Consider the following 23560-nt stretch of genomic DNA (forward strand, 5'->3'; position numbering starts at 1 on the left):
TTTATATAATTACTCCAAATGCTAGCCACAACAGGCGCAGCTGATGTGAATTTGTGTTACAGCTCATTAAACAGAATAAGAAGGAAACTGTGTTTTACAATCGTCCTTGGCTTTAGTAAATTAAAAGTGGGGTGACACCACACGTGTGTGCATAAGATCTATTTGGTTGACTTACGAGCCTGTGCTCTTTTGAATGAAGACTAGTGAGAGTAAAAAGCAACATCCCTTTAGTCTGGCATCTGTCCCACACCAATATATCCATCTAATTACATCTATCTTGGCCATCAATCAGTTTTACATTCCTTGGTCTTGGCAAATGGGGTGTTTAAAAATAATAAAAATGGAAAGATGCTTTTCAACCACCAGCCTTTTAATTCCCCACCATAAGCATCGGGCTGTAAGGAATGGCAGGTGATTAAAGTGCGTCAGTATTTGCGTGCAGCAGGGAAGATCTTGCATGGAGGAGCAGCCCACACCAATTACCACTCGCCTCCTGAGACCCAATGCAACCAGAGCCCTGCCTGTTGGGGGAGGGGTGGCTGGTCCAGAGCCACTATCTCAACAGAAGATCAATCGCCAAGGCAGGGGGGGAGCCCTAGTAGGGCATACGTTATGGTAACAAGGAAAACAAATGCAGTGATCCATAAAAACCAGAAAGGCTGTGTTTTCACTGTCGGTGGAGAATGAGGCACAAGACAAGACACAGACTGAAATGCAAAACTGCACATTTAGATTAAAAAAATGTTTTTCATTATAAAGATCCATTATATAATTTAGGTTTGGATTTAGGTTGTGAAGAAGAGAAGAAAACATCAATCAGAACATCATCAGGAGATTCAATCATGCCATTGTAGCCTGTGTTTTAAAGAAACCATTTAGAAATTAAAATATAGAAACATATTCAAAATGTAAATTAAATCCTTTAAACACACACACAGACAAACACATTTGAACAGTGATCTGTAGAGCAATAGAATGGAGATTGGAAATGAATATGGAGCTGGATAGTCAGTATTAAGAGTGTAATTAGTTGTCAGTCAATAGGCATGGCAAGGAATCTAAATGCTCAGATAATTCCCTAATTAGTTCTGCAATATAATTTGCTAAAACAACAACAGCAAATATTATTACACTATATTAAATACATAAAATACACATTTTGCAATTGCAGCAAATGTGATCTGCACCAGAGCAGAGAACTCTCCCCCTTCCCCCCCCACCATAATTATTATTCCTTCTGTTTTTTTTCTGAATTTTTGTGCAATTGTGCAGAAATACACATCAAGGCAGCCTCTTGCTTTTGACAGTGTGACACCTCTCTCTGTCATTTATGGCTGCACTACCTTAGGCTACATGAAGGGAACGAGAAATAAGAAAAACAGCACTTTAAGATGAAGGGATCAATAACCCACCAACCCACTCTAACTGAGATTTGAAGCACATCAGCACAGGTCTCTCCCACGGCATTTAACACCCTATATATATAACACGCAACACGCAAACACACACATATCATATTCAACTGCAATCTGTTCCCCTTATCACTTAAAATGTATTTCTTATATTAAATTGCATCTGAATAAAGGAAAATTACAGACATTAACTCGTGCCTGAAAAGGTTAGAAAATAATAAGGTACTATTGTACGATTTGTAATTCCAACAGTGTCACTTGATGACGGAGAGACACTATAAAATATTGATTTATAATTTGGATTGATGGGTGGGGGCGGAGTTTGGATTTAATCTGGGTCTAAGTGATAGTGTCAAAGGTCAGTGTCCAAAGTCAGTGTCAGTGTCATGAGGAATGACAAGTTACAGCGTTTAAGGCCTGCATTCACCTTTGTCGTATAAAAGATGAATTATATAATCAAATCACATAGACTTAGACCATAAACCATGTTTAAAGTAGTTTTTTGTGGGAACTTTTGAGGAATCACATTACAAACTCAAATAAAATAACACCAGATCAAAAAAAAAATGATGCTCTATTTCTGTCTCATTATGGGAGCTTTAGAATGCATTAGAATGACTAAATCCACTTTCACCAAGGTTTTCTATGGCACAAGAAGTACAGGACAGGAAATCTGCAGGTCAGTCCTTTGTAAAATGGATGTTACAGCAGCCTTTGGTGAAAGACATGGAAAATTGTAAACTACAGCATTTTCATATAAGTGAATTATCTTTTTCTACTGTATCCTTGTCTCATGCTCTTTTATGGGCCACTTTGAAATGTAACCCCTGTCCCAGTTCAGTCTCACCTTGAGTTGATACTAAGGTCTTGATTAAATCAAATCTTTGGCCTACCCACAATTGTGAATTATAAACCCAGTGTTGGCTAATGGCTTTTTACTTTGTAAGGTGTTTCTTCCACCTACTGAGAGGGAAATCAGTCACTGAAACTATGATGTGTGACTGGCAGGGTGGTCGAAATTTGATTTATTGTAATCTAGGTCTAAGTCACCTGAGCACGGATAAACACAAAAAAATGCTTTTTATGGATTAATTATTTCCTATACAATTTAATTCAAACTCTGGCCACACAGTGTTAATTGATGGCGCAAGACCACTAATCATTGACAAGGCAACATTTCTGCAAGGTGAAACAAAATCAAAAAGATCCTTGAAAATATTTTTTTCTTCACCATTTGCACATTTACCAGGAAATACATTTGATAAACAGGTACAAAACATTTATATTCTTAGCCTAGCCCTTACCCTAACCATAACCTTAATGCTACTTCACACCTTTCAGTCCCTCATATGTAACTGTGTGTACAGGAAGTGGCAATTCATTCCCCACAAGTATCTATAAATAGTTTATACAGAGGGGGTCTTTAATTCAGCTTAGTCTTAATTAGTCTTAATTGTCAGGGTGACTAATCTAAAATGTACTGTTCAGTTTTCAACAATGCAAATGACACTTTAAAGTAACTCAGCACAAGTGTGGTATGTTGAAATATCAAGGTCTCAAAGAGGCAGGAAAGAAAAATTTGCTTATGATGTAAAAATGATGCAAAGACAAACTGGAAACAAATGTAGCTCTAAATTTAGTTTCACCTGGATATTGAACCAAAATGATTGGTTTGAGTGTTTGAGACTTCTGCAAAACATGCAAAGGAATGGTGGATTATAAATGAATAAATGTTTTGTAACAATGAGAATTTCCATTCAAATGCACTGCTGTCTGTGCAGAGGACTATGTTTCAGACATTTGATTTAATAATATAATGGTTTGTAGTTTTGAGTTGCTGAGAACAATTATTTAAAAAAAATCTACGTTGAAGATTTTAATCAATCAGAAGGAATGTTTTAAAGATACATGAAAGGAGAACTGGATATAGTTAATACAAAATCTGGTTCAAAAGGGAAGTTGGATAATTGGATTTTAACCAGAATTGAGAATTTTCAGACCAGAATTGGGTGTAATCACTGTTGTAGGAAGTGATATTAACAGAACAGTGGGAGGTTCAATCTCCTTTAGGCAAGACAGCAGCCGACCTGCTGTTTCAATCCCACTCCATAGCCTACCCTGGCCATTTCAGAGACATATTAATGTATTCTTGAATTAAATTTTTCCACATGGATTACAGGTATATTGAAAAGGAATTGTTAACTTCTCATCATGGCAAAACGGCAGAAATGAAAATCTGGAGTACTGAAGTTTGTGGTGGATTATCTAAGCCTCTTGAACTGTTTATTATAGGGCTTAATTTATTATTATTATTATTATTATTATTATTATTATTATTATTATTATTATTATTATTATTACAAATCAATCGTGTTACTGAAGCAAGTATTTAACAGGATGAATCTGCTTGTATAGTCATCAGTTTAGGTGTAATCAAAATTAATTGACAGGCAACTTTCAATCCAGTTTCCTAAAAATCAAGGGTCAATGCGTAGTGATCAGCATTAGGTTACTTAATTGCAAATGTGTTTTCTTAAAGCTTGACTATAATACTCTTTTTCTTTTTAAACTAATAGTAATCTGAGTAGGTCGGGCCTATTGTATTGTATGACATTCTTATTTATAGAAATGACATGAATTCCAGATTCGACAGTGGAATTATGGAAACAATTGAAAACAATTATGATAAAACTTCCATTTGGAGACAAGATTATCCCTAATTAAGTTATACAAAGGGTGCATTTGTCTCTCAGACTCTATTGCATACACACTATATATCCTGTATATATCCTGTACACAGGTTCTGTACACATAAGTCACGGTGATTAGATATTTTTGTGTACAGAAACCCCTGGGCATTACACAAATGCAAGGTCTGATTTGTGCAATAGCACGAGGAATTCAGGACAGCAGGTCTTCTCTGTTGTGTCCTGTTCCAGCACCTGGGCTTCTTGCGAAAACAGCATGCCCATCTGCTCCCATTTTGTGTGTGTGATCACCTGGACCAGCATTAATAAGGGAGCGGGGCATTGCTGACTGACAGATAAACAGGTAGGGAGAAGCCCTGAGAAGTATTTGTGTACTACACCCTGGCAGTGCTGTCTTTTATCAATATTAATAGAAAGACAATTAAAAGGACACTACTCCGCGATGGTGTTTGATCTATTATTAATACGGTCTTTAAAGTTGAGTCAATATGCTGATTTCTTGTTCTCCAGAAGAAGCACGCTTGCGATACTGATTTTGAATTTGTCTGCATGGTGCGGTGACTGAATATCAAACAATGAAGGGAGTGCCAGAACCAGGGATACTCTGTATCTATGTAATTGCAGCTTTCTAGACATATTAAATGTTTTCTAAGATACTGCATCACCTTCCTTCATCACAAATACATTGAAACATAAGTCAGCATAAAGTGTAATACATTTCCTGAATGGCAGGTGTTTTCCATTATCCTAGAACCTCTTCATATCCTAATTAAAATGTGCATAACGACTACAGTACACTAACATGTCATTATATGCTGTGAATTTAAAAACTGGGATTGCATGAATCAAAAGTGGCATTCTATTACTTTTTTACATGTAATATCTATTTTATTAAAGCTGTCACGAAGTAACCCTCAGGAGACAATAATAATAATAATAATAATAATAATAATAATAATAATAATGAAGTAAGATTATATTTTAGTCAGAGCTGAATTGCCTTTGCTTTGGTATATTTCCACACAAGTGCTCAAATGCTCTTCTAACCCTATAATGGAAATCACTACAGAAGAGGTTCCATCCTAGTGAGCTGAGCCTGAATCTGGCCTAAAGCAATTTTAGTGGTGGCTTTCTCATGCATGACAAGATAATGTACATATGGGCTGCACAACGGCCAAGCAACTGGTGGGCCAGTCAATGGAGGTGGAATCAGCATGTGCTTTTGGATGATTACCTAAGTGGCATAAAAAAGGGGACAATATCCTGAATAAATCCCAGCAGACCAAGAGTGTGTGCATAAAACAAACATGATTCATGTAACTTTTGCAGGCGACTCGGGGCAGGCCCGGCTTCAAACAATAAAATTTGGACTATGAACCAGTTTTTGATTAAACTGGCTAGAGAAAACAGATTACAGTACCGATAGTATAGAGCCGCCATCATTCATGTCATAGTCGCAGTTACTACTCCAGCTGTCACTCAGATAATGCGAGAACCTATTTGAAGGGGGGATGTAAAATCCTGTTACCCCATGGAAATCTCCCACAAAGCAGTGGTTCTAAAAAGGGACAGTAATGTTGCAATAAAATAACTGAATTATTTTAGATCTAAAAAAGAAACATGTATCCATCAGTTGACAGGGCTTTGATGGATTCCATGGCTGTTGTACTGTTATTAGTTTTCCTAAATTTGTTTTTTTTCTCCTAGAGATCTTTATTCTATCTTCATACTTGATCTTAATATAAGCGAGGTAACAAAATCAATATGGCTGGTAAAAACATTATGGGCCACACCCTGACATGGGCCTTAACAATTGACCATGGGAAATCGATTTTGGGAAATATGTTACAGAAGTCTCGTTGACTCATATTTAGTGTGATTTCCAAAAAAGAATTAATAGTGGGTTTAGAGGAAGAATAACACACTTGGTGCTCAGTATCTCACTATGCCTCCCTTCAACATGTGTTTGTAGAGGGATAGAGAAAGTCTGTTATTGTGATATGGCATTCTATGAATATATAATCATTTCAGGCCTCAATACATAAAGCTGAGCTGAAGTTTCAACCTTTATAAGCCTTTTAAGGCGAAACACGTCCCCCAAGAAGGACAAGCTTCAGTAATAGGAGCAAACCATGCCAAGATTATACTAACAGGCAATGGTGGTAGAGATTCATGCCTCAGCAAGTAATTTTCAACTTATACATTTCACTCTATCAATGACTAAAACATGATTTATTTAAATGCTGAATTGCCATTTTAAACATAGTTAACAGATGGGCAACATTGTAGAATTTGGTAATAACATGAGATGAATCATTAGTTCATAAGTGTATTAACTGGTTATTAACTGTATATGAATACATTATTAACAGGTTAATAAAGGATTTAGGAAGTCATTTTAAAACCCTAATGTAAAGAGTGATCCTAAAAACAAAAACATGTTTTGCAATCATTTAACTTCAGTCTTTTCTAATGAAAATATTCCCCATTGTTAATTATGACATCTGCACATACTCTGGGCATTCTGTCAAAGAAAATGTAACAGTTCCTTTCTATTTATTTTTGTCAGTTCAGTAAAAACAGGGAACAAAATCTTATAATTAAATAAGTATGTTAATTTGAAATTGGGTCATTAACTTCACATCACGATCCATTTGTTGCAGCATAATCAGATGAAGGTAAAAAATAATAATGGGATTTGTAATTCTTTACTGGAGACAACATTGTTCATGGTGCTGTTAATTTTAAAAGAGTTTGGATGAAAAGCCTTCACATATGTAAATATCAAGAGTAACTGTGATTTTCCTATAGAATCATGCACTTACTGGAGCTCAGTTAATCATGTCCTCCCTGCAATATAAAAAGAATAAGACACTGGCACCACACCCTTTGGTGGTACTGGGGCGCTCTGTATTTAAAGTGGCTGTGTGAGGTTTTTCTGCTGTGACATATCGTCGCCTCGCTGAGGAAGCCAGTAGGGACCTCATTGTTGGAGACAGTGCTATTAAGTCACTTTGAGTGCTAGAAGCATGCCAGCTTTGATGCTGCTACTGGGATTTCACATTGGTTACAAATCATTGGATTACCATTAACTGGAGAGAGACAACATGTATGGATCTGCTTTCATTTACTTTTTTGCATAGACACTCTCCCTGTGCTCTGTGCTTTATTAATCCTGAGTTGTGCAAAGAGGGGGACAAAAAGCATTTGGGGATATTACCATGGGTCTTTGTGTAATTATAATCCTTGTTATTGGTTTGCAAGACATATAGCAGTCCCTGATCAATAGCAGAGTCTTACACAGCTGTTCCCCTCATTTGGGACATTGCATACATGGAAGGCTATGCTATTTGCATATGCTACAATTTAACATTTTTATTTTATTTAACAAAGTGCATGCTTTCAAATTTTGTAATGTATTTATTTAATCTGCAACCAGTACAACCAATGCAACCAGTATAGGTTATGGTATAGTTACTTCCCTTTTTCATCCATTGTTCTTTTTTAGTTCATTATGCAGATTGTGAATACAATGGATCCTACTTGAAATACAGAATGGATGCAGTCTGCAGCTAAATCCTTCCATGTGCCGTGTGCTGTACTGTGTGCCGTACTGTGTGCCTACTCACTCTGCACCACACCCTTTCTTACAGCTGCTTCTGCAGGAGAGCCAAGGAGGGGAAGGTTTATTACATTTCCCCAAGAAGATTGTATGTAATTTTGCAGGATAAAACTGTATTGATTCATTTTACCTGTTCTGCTTTCAAGGCATAATTATTAATATGATCATTATAATTTCAAATGGATTTTCATTCATTAAATATATACTCTTATTCATTTAAAGCATGTGGGATTAAGATTTGTGATTCTAATAGAATAAAGCAACCATGTAGTTATCTTGTTATATATATATGTGTGTATATATATATATATTTGTACTTCATCCCCTTATACATATTTTTTTTTCTGTGAAGCACAGAGGAGCTGCACCCATATTAAGCACTTCAGCCTTGAACAAAGGTGCCACACCCACTCTTCTAAGGTCTGGAGCATCACCTCAGCCCAATATGTCACCCACTAGTACAACCTGATGGATTTTTTTCTCCATCCCTGAACAACTCACACTGGTGCTTTTATTGTTGCCTTTCCAAAATGAGATGGCCAATGTAGCTGCTGCTAAAGTTGCAGTATATGAATCTGCTGTGCAAAGGCAGTGACATTTTTCATTGATTTCTGGTTCTTAGAAAGCAGTACAGCTTGCTATTGCTCTACTTATACCACAGATGTGTTATTATCATTATTATCATTATTATTAGTAGTAGTAGTAGTATTATGGTTTTAAAAGACCAAGTGTGGTTTTGACAGAAAGATAATGTCCACTGTCTAATGCAGCATGGGTACAATACAGGAAGATGCCTCACCCATCCTTGTGCAAAGTGCACTGCATGACTCATACAGGCTGACATTTAAAAGCCAATCAGGTGTGCCATAAACCTTCTGATATTAGTCTTGCCATTTTGCACCCAAGTGAAATGATCACACAAGTATTGTAATTTATAAAATAAAGCCTGCATTTTGTGTTACAGTCGTCACAGCAAGGAAAATGAAAAAAAAAATCAAACATAAAAAAAATCAAACATGCTGAGAATACTGGGCTTTTTCAAATGTCCATAAAGTATTTTACAGAAGCATTATCATGTACATGATGGTCATTGAAAAAACACACATGCAAGCACAGAATAAAATGGGAGGGTTTTTGCACACTTACTAGAAAGTCAAGTATGAATTAAAATTCAGCTCTCAAAGACCTACCTCTGCTTTCACTGAGCTTATGCATTCATAAGAAGCTTTGACACCTTTAATAATCTAGCTACTAATAAAGAAAAACAAGTTTATACTTCATACCAGATGCAGACATAATCAAGTTATCCCAGAAGACAAGGGTTATTTCCTAACCTAAAGCAATAATAATCCCTTCAAGACATCAATTCATTCTTCCACGCCTGTCCCTTCTGACTAGCTCAGTGCCAGCATAGTCTGGTTGTTATCCGCTTTTTTCTCCATGCATATGTCTTGTATATCTACCTGCACAGTATTTGGATATTATAATAGTAGTTCATTAAAAATGGCTTTGTGTTTTCAGGTTTTGAGACAGTTATTGAAAGACATTAATGTGCACTTAAATATTATGTAGTTTAATGAGGCTGCAGTCCAAATTAATATTTCCATTGACTAAATGGCAGGGATGCCCAATAGGTGAGGTGTGAGTGCTACTTCTGTCACTTCATTATGCAGTTGGGCATATGAATAAGATTACTACACTTCCTGATATTATTGATAGATGCAGAGATGGATAGAGAAATGGACAGCTAGAAAGATAGGTAGCTATTGAAGCAGCTATTGCCACACATCATTTTAAAGATGCAACCTACAGGCATTTACGCCGGCACACCATACAGTATATCTAGCTCTACCACAAGTACAACAAGTTAATATTCTAGTGTGATTGTTCATTCTCTGATTTATTTTAAAACCATTGTATGGTAAGTATGCATTTCAGTCTATATAATGTGCAACCAGTAACTAAGCATGCTTTTAAAACCTGCACATGTCTGTCCACACTCATTCAGAAGAAAAGCATAAAATGGTTAAGAAAATGGCCAAAAAAATGTGATGTATATCTACATAATTAAAGCATTACATGCAGACACCGTGGTTTAAAATTCTAGAGCAGTTACCTGTTTTGTTCTTCTAATGCAGCACAGCATGATTGTAGTATCCTCCTTTCCTCTCCTTTCCTTTCTTTTCCTTCTTTCCCTTTTTTCTCTCACTCTTTCCTCCCTCTCTCTCTCTCTCTCTCTCTCTCTCTCTCTCTCTCTCGCTCGCACACACACACACACACCCAGGCTGTATCAGCAGCTCAGTCGCCTAATGCTTTTACTCATCACAATTTGCGCACACACTCTCACACAGTCTGGCTCGGAGCGCCTCACTGTGACTTGCTGGCTTACAATGACTACAAGCCCACCCTCCAACCCCCCTCCCCGCACCCCCGCATCCCCCTCACCCCCTCCTCTAGACTGAACTAAACCCACCCAGCTCTCTTTTCATCCTCCTCCTCCATCCCACATGTAACCACTACCAGAACCACCACCCCTCCCAGTCTTGCTGTCCTTATGAATTATTAAATGCCTACAATCTGGCCTCAGACAATTCAGATTTTTGCACGATTTTTTTGGTTTTTTTGGGGTGGTGGCTCTGAGTATGTAAGAATCAGAATAAGGGGGCATTCCCATTTAAAAAAAATTGGAAATGCACTAGTTGCTATGTAAAAGCCCATTTTTTTTCTTTGTGCATCTTTCTTTTTTTATCATTTATTTAAGGAAACCGCAATAAAGACTATTGCAAAACAGCGATGACCTATTTTTCCCCTCTGCTTTTACACCTGTTAAATTGAATCACAAAGCATCAATTACTCGCAACAAAAATGATAAAATATACTCACCAGTATCCCTGAACAAATACTGTATGCACACAGAGAAGCATACACACTCACCAGACATGATCATTACAATCCTGTCTAAATGACTCCCTACATGCATTGTGACCAGTGAATAAACTGCCACTCTCATTGTCAAAATTTGTGTCACAAAAAACTAAGAAATAGAACAATCTGACGTTTCCCTCCTACACAGCATCCTCCTTCCTCACTCGGAGATAATGAGTGGCACCTTATTCATCGCTAATTATTAAACTTTTTCGGTAGATCATCCCTGTTAGAATTAGTTGAGCTGCACCCACTCTTTCTTTAAGGATTGTGGCCCTGAATACAACATGGTCCCCCACTCCAGCAAACACATTTTCTGTTCTGTGCTGCCCGACTTGCTGTAACCAACCTGTAAATCCTGAAAGTGTAATGTTACTATTGGGCAGAATTGATCAACATCAGATTTAGTTTCAGCGCCACTTTGCTGAAGGCATATGGTTAATTTAACCTTCATATTTTCCTTTACGGCCCTTCATTTGTGTCGAGTAAAGTAAATCGTTTCGAAACTAGATAGAATCTCACAAGATGCTGCTGCTCTTCAGTGTCATAAATCACAGTCACAGTGGAGAGGCCGGCCAACTAGAGATTTGTCTTCCTTTTAAAAATGACCAGATTGTCAAACGTATCCATGGAGGGGTTGAAAGGTTGAAAGGTGGAATAAGGACAGCCCAGCACTATAGCTCACTGGACAGATGGGAAAAAGCACGAAGGCGCTTAGAAACACATCAGGCTTAGTTAGAAATCAATACTCTACCAATACTATCAAAGGGAAAAAGAGAGGATACTGTGTGGATAAGCTCGCAATACCATCACCTAGCAGGACTAAGCTGTGCCAGGCAGCTCCTCTCTCCATCCACCAGATCAGCAGTGTTTCAGGACAAAGTTGGTCCAGAATATTATATGTGTGTAATATAGTATAAGTGATGTTACACTGCATTCCTGATGGGAATTCTGTGCGCCTCCATCAAGCCTGGCCTGCATATTCAAAATGGCAGCCCTTCCCCTGGTCAGACCTGGTATTTGAGCAAAGGTAAACGGTCAGGATTCTTCCACAAGTGTCTTCTCATCGGCATCCACACCAAAGCCACGCCCACAGCTTAATGTACATTTTACAACGTGGTGAATAATTTAGACTTATTTCAATGTCTCAATCAGTTTTATTTCCCACTCCTTGTTGCTAATGCAGCATAGAAAACAACTCGGAGGCATATGCCATAATCTGAAATGGGAATAGGGTCACATACGGTGGGGGTGACCTCATTTTACATTTTGATGTGACATATTTTTAATGTAGAATGAAAATAAGAGGTTACATCTATAATTAAAACTGACAAAATACAAAATATGTGCTTTAGTATTTTGAAATGAATGTACAATGGGATTAATTCACCAGTGGATTAACTGAAATGTATATTGTGTATATAACTTCTTAATAACCAAAAAGACATGGAGTGTGATGCTAAATTCATGCTTGTTACGTGAGCAGCCTTTTAAGGGTTAAACTGAAAATAACATCCAATACAATGGATAAAGCCTCCGTTAAAATTAGCCCCCTAATCACACAGTTCATTTTTGTTGTTTCATTCCACTAATTACTTTTTCTGTATGGTTTTTCACTTTGGAGAAATTTCAGATCCAGAAATTCCTTGTGGTTACACTCTGTCTGGGTTCCTGCAAGACAGACCATACATTTTCCTATTTTCTAGATTGTAAAGCCTCAACCTTCTGTCTGTTGTTCAGGGTATTGCTAAAGACCTGGTCAGGGATTTTGAAATAGTGAAGGTGTTTATATCACCTCTCATTTCTCACACTTATAGGTGTCCAAATCTGTCTAGGTGAAAGCAGCCTCATTTTTATTGTATTTTTGCACAGTTGCTGTCTTGGATAAAACAATCACAGAGAGCTTTTAAAACAATAGTTTTGGGGTCATGATCTCAGTAGCCAAGATACTGGATAACATTACAACTTATTTGTGTTTTCTTTAAAAAGAAATTTACAAACAGCCTACGTAACATTAACTGGAAAGAAGTTTTCATCCCGTAAATGTAATTACTTATTTTACAGCATCATAAAACTAGAGAGTCTTGTTTCTCTCTCTCTCTCTCTCTCTCTCTCTCTCTCTCTCTCTCTCTCTCTTTCTCTCTGCTAAACCATCAATTGTTAATGAGATATTGGACCATGTTCAATGAAGGGAAGAGAAAAGTCTTCAAAGAATCTTACCAGTTAATATTAAATTAATTAATGATGTGAAATGACTCATGCATGAATTTTGCAGCTATGGTTTTGTTTAAAGGTGTTAAGTTCAAACTGCATTTCCTGTATATTGTTATGAACTAGAAGTAAGAATCATGATTGCCTTTATACAATATTATTCTTAAAATGCACACGTTCATAGATGTAATTATTTTCATATCATTTCCAAAGTCCTACAGAATGTATTATTAAAAGTAAGACATTGATAAAAAACGTAAAGCAGCAGGAAATTGCAGCAGATGGTCTTTGTGTGAAAAGAAATTCAGTTAATAACAATGTTACTGCAACACAATATCACCAATGCAAACATATTTTGTATATTAAAAAAAAATATTAATTTTATTTATGATGATTATTACAGTGGTGTAGATGGTGTTGATGATGGTGTTGGTTTTTCACTTTTCTTACATTTTTATAAAATTGTATAAAATAAAAAAAACTCAATTAGCAACATTATAATCCATAATAAAGCAGTTGAGATTTTGGTTTCTGAATTTGTGTAAAAACCCTCACAGAAAGCATATCATAGGAGAAATGTATGTGAAATATTGGCTGACAAATTAAGGGGTAAAATATGTACCCATCAATGCTAACCTGCAAGCTGCAAGGTGACAGAAGGGCACACTACATGGAGGATCACTGAAAAATATTATGTCTGGCACCCCATACGGCAAAGCTGCTGCATGGTTAACAAAACCGTGCAGAGTCTGGCCTGCGTGAGCCACTGAATTTCAGCTTCCTGCAGCCACGCCCAGAGATTAAAGAGGCCGAGTCGAATGCCTCACAGGGCTTTTCTGACAAATCTCATTGATTTGAGCACCGTCCCCTCCGGCATTAATTATTCACCTGGCCAGAACAGGGGATTCTTTAGCATCACTAGTCCACAGAGTTTCCCCTGAGGACGAGATGATCACAGACAGCCCAGTTTGGCAGGGAAAGGAAAGGAAGCAAAACATCAGATAAACTGTGGTCCGAACACCCATGTGTTCTTTTTATACTGTGACTACTACTCCTATGATTAATATAATTAAAAATAAATAAATACATTTGTTTGGTAAATGCAATCAGACCCTAGAATTGAACTGTCATACGAAATCCAGCCATGAGCCACTGGGAATCAACAAACCTGTTTCATTTCCATTGGAAGAGTCTCTTATTTGAATAAAATCGAGAAGAAACTATGAAGAGAGAGGTCATTTTACAGGAATTATTATGTTTAACTCTTTCAGTTTTCCCTGGATGGATGTTATTAATACAGGGTTAATTTCCTTCAAATACGTACATCATTCACAATCAACTGGTACAGATGATGCAATTGTGAATCCATTGATGGAAACAGCAGTGCCATATCACCTAAATGCCACCTCTTACTGTCTGGGATTTGGTGTGCTCAGTTTAGTAGACAGACGCACCTTTTTTTGGCTTCCAATGTCTGTCTGAGTGTCGCTGAAATGTTTCACAGTTAAATCCATTGTACCATTCACAGCACAGAACACAGAAGCATGGATTATAGGGGTTTATGTAGGCGCTAATTGGCCACAGCAGTGACTATGGTGAATTCTTTCATAGCACACATTAACACCCTTGGAAGCCTATACCTCAGACATACAAATTGTAATTCTGCATCTGAGATGTTCTTGTTTATTTGAAAACCGCATTAAAACAAGGCCACAGAGGTATGATTTGTGCAATGCATAATTCCTCCCATGACTCATCCAGTTGTGCTGTTCTGGAGTCAAACATGGAAGAAATGTTTGGTAATTTAACGGTGGTTAAAGTCCACAGCAGCAATTCCAATTCCCAGCAATTCTTTCTCATGATAGACAGAGAAAGAGTCAGATCCAGATAAAATCCATTTACATCGCACATCCTCCTTCATCGAGTAACACTTTTTTTAGTTGGGATCCCCCCCTTGTGACAAACACTGTGAAGTGATTTATTGTAGAGATAACCTGCAGGATGTAATCTATTTCCTACTAATTCGCCATTCTGGACATGACCTATATCTAAGTGCTTCTTCAATGTTGGCCGATTAGTTGTTGTTTTTTTTCCCTGTAAAAGTCTGTAATCACAGCTGTATGTGTATTAATGGCTGCCAAATGTGTTCAGCAATGGTCCTTTCACCCAAACACCTCAACAAAAGATTTTGCATAGACAACATGCATGATGTTCAATCTACTCTACTGTACATGGTACATGGGAAAGAGTAAACTAAGGTGAATCATTTGAAATATGAGGGGCTGGGATTATTTACGCTTTATTTTATTTGGTATTTTATCCCCTCACTGACCAAACAAAGGAAGATGAAAGTAGCAATTGTACTTCACAGCCTTTAGATATTATTTATTGATTGAAATTTGACTTTTAATTTTTTATGTTATACAATGTCAAGCTTGACCAAACCCTCTCTGCCCTTAATGGTATCGAAACTGAAATTACAAACTGGAGGAGTGGAATCTCACCAGCATCTGCACAAAGATATACCACCTGGTTATGGACAAATTGGCCTATTGACCCATCCAGCAGCATAATGTCATTTCCGAATCATTCAGATAGCTGTAGCGTTACTGTTCCAGAGCTGTGACTTAATGTACTGTTAGAAGAGCATGCCTGCCCGTGTCTCTGCGCAGCTATGACTACAGATCAGGGCCTAACCACACCCCACAATGTCCTTGTGTTTGGAAGTGTTTCTGCTAAGAGGTGCCATCTGCTTTGGGAACATTAAACGTCCCGGGGGACACATCAAACAAGAGGGAGCTGTATTGATTTTGTTTGGGCTGGTCAGCAGTATTAAGCTGGAGAAGGTTTTCATGACGAATTGTGTGAAAATACGCAAAAATTCACCCGATATAAGACTAAAACAATTTCTCTGTCCAATAATTTAACTCCGAACCAGTAGGATATCCTCAGCCTGTGGTGTTTTTTGATTTAGCTAAAGCACCCATTCTACATTCAAATGTTCCTCAGCTAAATTGATTCAATACAGTTAATTGAGTTTCTAGACCATTTCTCAAAATCACACACTCATAGTCTCGGCACTGTCTGGATGAGATACTAGGATCCAATACCAAACACACCAGCAGGATGGACAAGTGTGTAATTTGGAGGTAATATATGAAGTTCTGGGAGGTAATCATCTGTTGTTATCTTGGTAGCCATGCTTACCCTCTGTGCACATGTTCAGGGCCGAGCCAATCACAATCAGAGAACAACAGGAAATTAAATCCCAGCTGATACCAACATGGTAAAACTAGACATTCCCTTTCACTACACTGGCTCACAATAACTATAATAATTAGTACAAATTAAAATTTCACCCAAGAAAATGCTAATCATCATGTTTATAAGCATTCACAGCACTCACACTTGGCTCTTGCTGAAATCAAGCATCTCTAAGTCAGTGTGTTTCTATTTATCAGAGCTCAGCATCTTTTTAATAAAGTCGGAGGAATACATCAGATACTGCTTTCAATTCACGGGACAATACTGTTGAAGGAAGCATTTCGACAGATTCTCGCAAGAACACCGTTACTATTAAAGCAGAGGGATCAGGGCCAAAATATAATTCAGTTGTCACATAGAAGATCTTTACCCAAGAAAGATTTTGTATATGAAATGTTAAATTGCAATGCAAGCACAGCATTACTGAGATTCACGATTCTGCAGAGGATACAGAAATGTTGTACGTCATTAAATATTTGGGGGGTGAAAGGATGACAAAGTCATGTAGCAGTTAAAATTGTATTCCTTCTTACAGCAGCCCTAGATCTTTGTCAGGTGAAGATTATTTATTGTTGTTGTTGTTGCTGAAAACTATGTTAATGAATTAAAAATCAAAATAAATTAGGGTTGTTTCCCCCAGAACTAAACCAATGGCTCTCTCCTAAACTCCTTGCTGACATTTACCTTAATCATTTAGTAGAAAGTATATACAGATGGGTGACAAATTAAATGGAAAAACAACATAAAGTGTCTCAGTTAGGTGTTGGGCACCACGAGCCCCAGAACAGCTTCAATGCTCTTGGCACAGATTCTACGAGTCTCTGGACTCTACTGGAGGGATGAACATCATTCTTCCAAAAGATATTCCCTCATTTGGGGTTTTGATGATGGTGGTGGAGAGCGCTGTCTAACACTTCGCTCCAAAATCTCCTATAGGTGTTCAATTGGGTTGAGATCTGGTGACTGCGAAGGCCATAGCATATGAGTCACATCATTTTCATACTCATCAAACCATTCAGTGACCCTCGTGCCCTGTGGATGGGGGCATTGTCATCCTGGAAGAGACCACTCCCATCAGGATAGAAATGTGTCACCATAGGATAAAGAAGATCAATCAGAATAACTTTGTAATGATTTGCAGTGACCCTTCCCTCTAAGGGGACAAGTGGACCCAAACCATGCCAGGAAAATGCCCCCCACAGCATAACAGAGCCTCCGGACCCCCTCACTGTAGGGGTCAAGCAGTCAGGCCTGTCCCGTTCTCTTGGTGTCCCACACATGCACTCGCCCACTTGTCCAGAACACTAGCCAGTTGAGCATCTGTGTGACTGAAGCTCCTGCCATTCGTGCCCCAATAATGACCCCTCTTTCAAAGTCACTTAGATCCTTTCATCTTGCCATCTTGATCCAAAATCGAGGTCAGCTGGGCCTGCTCAGCATTTTTATACATGCCACAGAGCATGATAGGATGTTAATTGCTTAATTGTATCATGCAGTACACCTCTTTGGAGGCATCTGCATTCGTTATGTTCCTCCACTCATTTATTCAGGTTTTTCCTTTAATTTGTCACCCGTCTGTATGTATATGCGACTATTTAAGAGTATCAGTTTTATTGTAAGATCTCCAATAATGATCAACTCAAAAGAGGGGAGAAAATGGTTTGAGTTCACTTGATATAATACTTCACAATCAATTAGGGAATCCAATATTTTCAGGCATAACTTAGTGTGCAGATTAGTTTGGAAGACAGTTATAATAAGTGGAAGGAAATGCAATTAACAGACTGAGATATGGTCTGAGATCGCCCTGATCATGAAGGCTGTTCCATTGAGTCGATTAGTGCAGCTGGAGTCAGAGATTGGAGTTTGTAGGGATCTGTGCCTTAAGTAGAGCCATACACATTCAAACTGTATTAAAAGCCGTTTAATTAACAAAGCCAATGCAGGAGCAGCACTTTATTTTAAAAACGTGCAGGCATGTTCAATTTTAAACATTTATGGAGGCCGACAGAGTGTGTTTTATGGGACATACTCCCAAGGATTTTTTTGTTTGTAATTTATGTATTTATTTTTTACAATCCCATCCCCAGTGTGGCATGAAATAAACAACCTGGAAACTAGAGTTTATTCACTGATTTATTTGTTTTAGATCAAACCACAAAGAAGGTACCTAAAATTGAAGGCTTGTTTCAACAGTCAGTGTGAGATGCACCCTGCCTGTATGAGTGAGCCTCAGTCCTAAGGGATACCAGATTTGGGCTCCACACTTTGCCCGTGTGAGGACTCGATTTAAAAAATGAGTGCAGGTTACCAATGCATTCACTCAGAGACGCACCAAATGAGAAACACTCTATGCCCCTGTACCTCCTTAAAGAGCACTGGGCCCTTTCTCAGAGTCAGGCCTTAATAAATTAACATTGTAAATCTCACTGTTGACGCAGAGCCATTTTTTGAGCTGGCTTCAAACCCTTGGGTACGAGTATGACTCATACGAGGAAACGAAATGGGCTGATATTTGAAGAGGCTTCTATAATGTTGATTACTGTAAGACGGCGTGTGTAAGACGTGCTGTAAGACTGAGCTGTCCTTGCATTCCCGGAATAAGGATAATTTCATTATGCCTTTCCTTATCCATGGGACTAGAGCAGGAATGGTGGTTTGAAGTGTTGAAATGATTTAGACAGCTATTTATTCAACGCTCTCAGACAACATTAAATAAATACTGTGTGGGGACAACAGCATTCATGGTTAAAAAGTACAGATTTCGTATCCAGACTGCAGCTTCATAGTTGAATTGGCCTGACTTCAATTTCTCTGCAGTTTATGTACAACCTTGGTAACACAAAAAAAAAAAAAAAGACATGAACATATACATCACCTTATATAGGCAGATCCTGGAAAGCAAAATTGGAAGATAATGGAAGTGTAATGGATGATGTAAATATATTCCCTCCACCCTTCAGTGAAGGTGTGATTTTTATTTCCCAGCCTCTGAAATGAATGTACTTGTTGAAGCCACACAGTGTATTTAGCCACTCGTCTGAGAGGCCTACGTTTTTTGATTAATTAATTTCATAACAAACCTGTTGAGACCACAAGCTGAACAGAACTGTACATAACAAGGAATCTGTTTCATAGTGATATACAGCTCAATGTAATTCTTGTGAGATTTCTCTGGCATTGATCTGTTAGACATAATTGGTTGGTCTTAAGCTTCAATGAACTAGGTCAAATATCTTGAAGCATAGTATTGATATAATGTCAATATTATGTGGATTGCTTTTGGTTGCTCTGTTATACAACAATGATATTATTAGCAGGTCCTATTCTACTTTGATCTTTCATTTGCCTAGTTTTTATTTTTTATTGAAAGATGTTACCTTTAAAGAGAAAAAGAATGCACTGTGTGTGTGTGTGTGTGTGTGTGTGTAATATATAACACATTGTGAAAACATGTTTTATAAATCTATTACTATCGTGGCCATTAAAAATATTGAAACACATTTAGAAAATATAAAGAAATATATTTTGAAAACCTACGGCCTTATACTTGTTTTCCATATGGGTTCAGACACTGTGCCGTTATTATTTGAGATTCACAACACATTGACTCCGATGATTGCCGTTTTAATTTGGAATTTTGCTCATCATTTTCATCTCTTCCTTAAAATGCTCATGAAGCAGATCTTCCGTGGGTAGAGTACTAATGATGGTGATGTACAATTAAACAGCCAGAGACCATCTGATAATTACAATTTGCTATTTCCAGATTTTCTTTGGCTTTTCTATTATAGCAAAGATAATGCAGTATCAGTATCCAGCTGCAGCAACATAAAAGACAGAGGACTGCAGAAGTGCTGTGAAACTGGAATGGGGGGGTGGGGGCGGATGGGGGGTGTCACTCTAATGTACCAAAACAGCTGTGAGCATATTTGTAATAGCAAAACAAATAATTCCCATGTTGTGACTGACCTTGTCATCCTTAATTGGCTCCAAAGATTTTGTTTGCCTTTTGTTTTCCATTCATTTGAATATACTTTGCAAAAGCGTTTTCTTCCTTTTTATCTTATTTAATTGCCTTTCCATTTAAATACAGTTTACTGTGCTTTTACTTCAGTGTACTAGAATAAACACTATTCGGGATACTGAATGCTACAAAGACACCCACCATAAGAGTATTATCTAGACCCCGCCCAGCACTGTGGTCAACCCCCACGGTGCCACAATATTGATTTATTATTTTATGCAACACTGTTCTAACAAAATAACTTCTGTCAAACTATGAAGAAAGAAAAAGTTCATAGAGGAGAGAGAGTTAAGGTTAGTTTGACCTTGTTTTTGTATTACAGTGTACCGACTATCATACTGTCAGCGCAGACAAGGAAGCTGAAAACCTAAAATATATAATAAAATAAACATGGCCTGACATTCACTGCCACTACAACAAAAGTGATACTTTAGCATCGCATTAAATCCCATCTGTGCAGTGCTAAGCATATGTTTAACTTCACATTAAAACAGGGGCAGTGGTAATTTACCTATAATAACAATGATATCTTTTCCCCTTCCCTTTCACTCAGACAATGAACAGAATTAGCGCTACTGTGACTGTGCTAAATTCAGAGTACGCCTCCTTAACTACTTCCCAAGCAAGGAGTATTATGGGAAATGTTGCTGCTGCAAATAAATGGTGAAACACAGATATGAGAATAAGCTACCTTGAGTGCCTTGCATATATTCATTTAAAACTTGTCAGTAGGTGTCACACCGCTTCCAGTCAACACATTAAGGGGTCCAGGAAAGTCTCTGAGCACTGTATTCCCCTCTAACTCATGATTGCTCCCATGGTCAGGGATTTCCAATAAAGCTTGCTGATCATTCAAAATCGTCTATGAATATAAAGAAGTGGTTGAACTGAAGCTTATATGCATTTAAACAAGCTGCTGTCATCCCACTGCTCAAGAAACCAACCCTTGATGCCACCTCTCCTCAGAACAACCGCCCTGTCTCCCTACTTCCCTTCCTCTCCAAGACTCTCGAGCGGGTGGTCCACCGTCAGCTCTCGGACTTTCTGTCCCAACACTCACTCCTTGATCCTCTGCAATCCGGCTTCCGCACAGCTCACTCCACTGAGACGGCTCTCCTGGCTGTCACTGACTCCCTCAGCTGTGCTCGGGCGGCCTCCCTCTCCTCAGTCCTCATCCTCCTTGACCTCTCTGCAGCATTTGACACCGTTGATCACTCCATCCTCCTCTCCTGCCTCGCTGACCTTGGGATCTCTGGGACTGTTCTCACCTAGTTCTCCTCCTACCTCAATGACCGGTCCTACCAAGTGACATGGCGAGGCTCCTCATCCACCCCCCAACCTCTCCTCACAGGCGTTCCCCAAGGCTCCATCCTGGGCCCGCTCCTGTTCTCCTGTTCTCCACTCCCTGGGCCCCCTCATCGCTTCCCATGGTTTCTCCTTCCACTTCTATGCTGATGATGCCCAGATCTTCCTGTCTTTTCCCTCTTCTGACCCTCTCATCCCCTCACGCATCTCTTCCTGCTTGTCTGCCATTCCTGCCTGGATGCACTCGCACCACCTCAAGCTCAACCTCTCCAAATCAGATCTCCTCTTTTTCCCCCACTCTTCCTCACCTTCTGCTGACCTCCCCATCTCGATCCCCTTGGAATCCACCACACTCTCTCCTTCTTCTTTCGCTAAAAATCTAGGAGTCACCCTCGATCCTGCGCTCTCCTACTCCCAGCACATCACCACGCTGACGCGCACCTGCAGATTCTTCCTGAGCAACATACGCCGGATCTCATCCAGTCACTGGTCCTCTCCCGCCTGGACTACTGCAACTCCCTCCTGGCCGGCCTGCCTGCATCCACTACCCGCCGCTCCAGCTCATCCAGAACTCTGCGGCTCGTCTGGTATTCTCTCTGCCACGATTCACACACGCTACTCCACTGCTCCGCTCCCTCCACTGGATCCCGATACCGGCATGCATTCAGTTCAAGACTTTGACCCTCACCTACCGCTGTCTCGACCACACTGCACCAAGCTACCTTCAGGTCACTCGTCTCTCCATACATCCCCTCCAGAGCACTGTGCTCCTCCAGCGCCAGAAGACTAACTCTGCCTCCTCTCCACTCTCCTTCCTCCAGAGCCGCTCCTTCTCATCCCTGACCCCTAAGTGGTGGAAAGACCTGCCCACCGAAGTCAAAACAGCAGAGTCCTTGACCTCATTCCGGCGCTTACTCAAGACGCATCTCTTCCAACAGCACTTGTAATATTAGTCCTCTATCCCTGCTAGATAGCACTTCAGCTTTATTATGCTCCTCGCATTCTTGATTGTTTTCCTCCTTGCTCCCTTTCCCGTAGCCCTTGTCTGTAACCCTACATCTTGACAGCACTTAGCTTTCACCGTCCAGGATGTAGGAAGTCTACAAGTCTACTTGTGTAAATTGTAAATTGGAATTTGTAAAATGTATTATTTTGAATTGCTATGTTTTAGCTAAGTTGAATTTGTAATGATTGATGCCTTGTACTTCTCTGTATTTTTGCACTTTGTTTGCACTTATGTTGTAAGTCGCCCTGGATAAGGGCGTCTGCCAAGAAATAATAATAATAATAATAATAATAATAATAATAATAATAATAATAATAATGTATTGTAACATATCCACACTCCCACTTTAATTACATTTTTTCATCTTGCCTATTCATTTTTTGAAATCTGAACATACAACACAGTCTTCACCTCCGATGGCTTTAACATGTTTAATGTTTAAAATGTTTGATACCACAAAATGTTTTCACCATTCACTCAACATAGTTTGCTGTCAGAATATATAATGCAAAGGCAGCAAGCTATTCACTGTGAGTTTATCATCGATTCGCTCTGTGATGATCTATGTAGCATGGTAAGAAAAATAGCCCATGATCATGCCAGAAACTAATGGGCTCTGTGGGCCTAATACATCAATCTCTGCTCACAGTGGGGTCTAATTATACACCTAAAGCCAGAACAATTAACGCCATCTTAGCAACTCCGATTTTGCTGAAGTCGGCATTCTCCAAGGAGTTATATTTATGAGAACCTCACTCCACAACATCTGGGAATAAAGCAAAACTGTGTCAACTGCTGTGAGAGGAATGATCATGCAGAAAATGTAGAAAACATGTTGTACCTAGCATGCCTCACCGATAAAAGCTGTATACGTTTAATTGTCAGCATTGATAGCCCTAGTGTTTATGACCATCTTAGAGACTGCTTTATAAATGATTTATAAACAAACATGTTAACACAGAAATCTACTTCAATTAAGTGAACCGTTTGTTAATAACATGCAGTTAATAATTAGTTGATTTCAACTTGTACCTGGGTAATGAGACATTATAATATATTAATATACGAAATTATGAAGCA

General features: G+C 38.7%; 1 protein-coding gene across 1 annotated transcript in view; it reads right to left on the bottom strand.

The window, feature by feature from the left end:
* The window catches only part of gap43 (growth associated protein 43), a 37590-nt gene extending 27446 nt beyond the window's left edge, over window positions 1-10144 (bottom strand). Inside the window, exon 1 of the mRNA XM_066699131.1 lies at window positions 9859-10144. Within this exon, the coding sequence (XP_066555228.1) occupies window positions 9859-9888 (30 nt within the window). The 5' untranslated portion in view covers window positions 9889-10144. The remainder of the gene's footprint in view (window positions 1-9858) is intronic.
* Between the last annotated feature and the right edge of the window lie 13416 nt (window positions 10145-23560).

This window comes from Amia ocellicauda, chromosome 3 (genome assembly GCF_036373705.1).
Source record: "Amia ocellicauda isolate fAmiCal2 chromosome 3, fAmiCal2.hap1, whole genome shotgun sequence".
Lineage (NCBI taxonomy): Eukaryota > Metazoa > Chordata > Actinopteri > Amiiformes > Amiidae > Amia > Amia ocellicauda.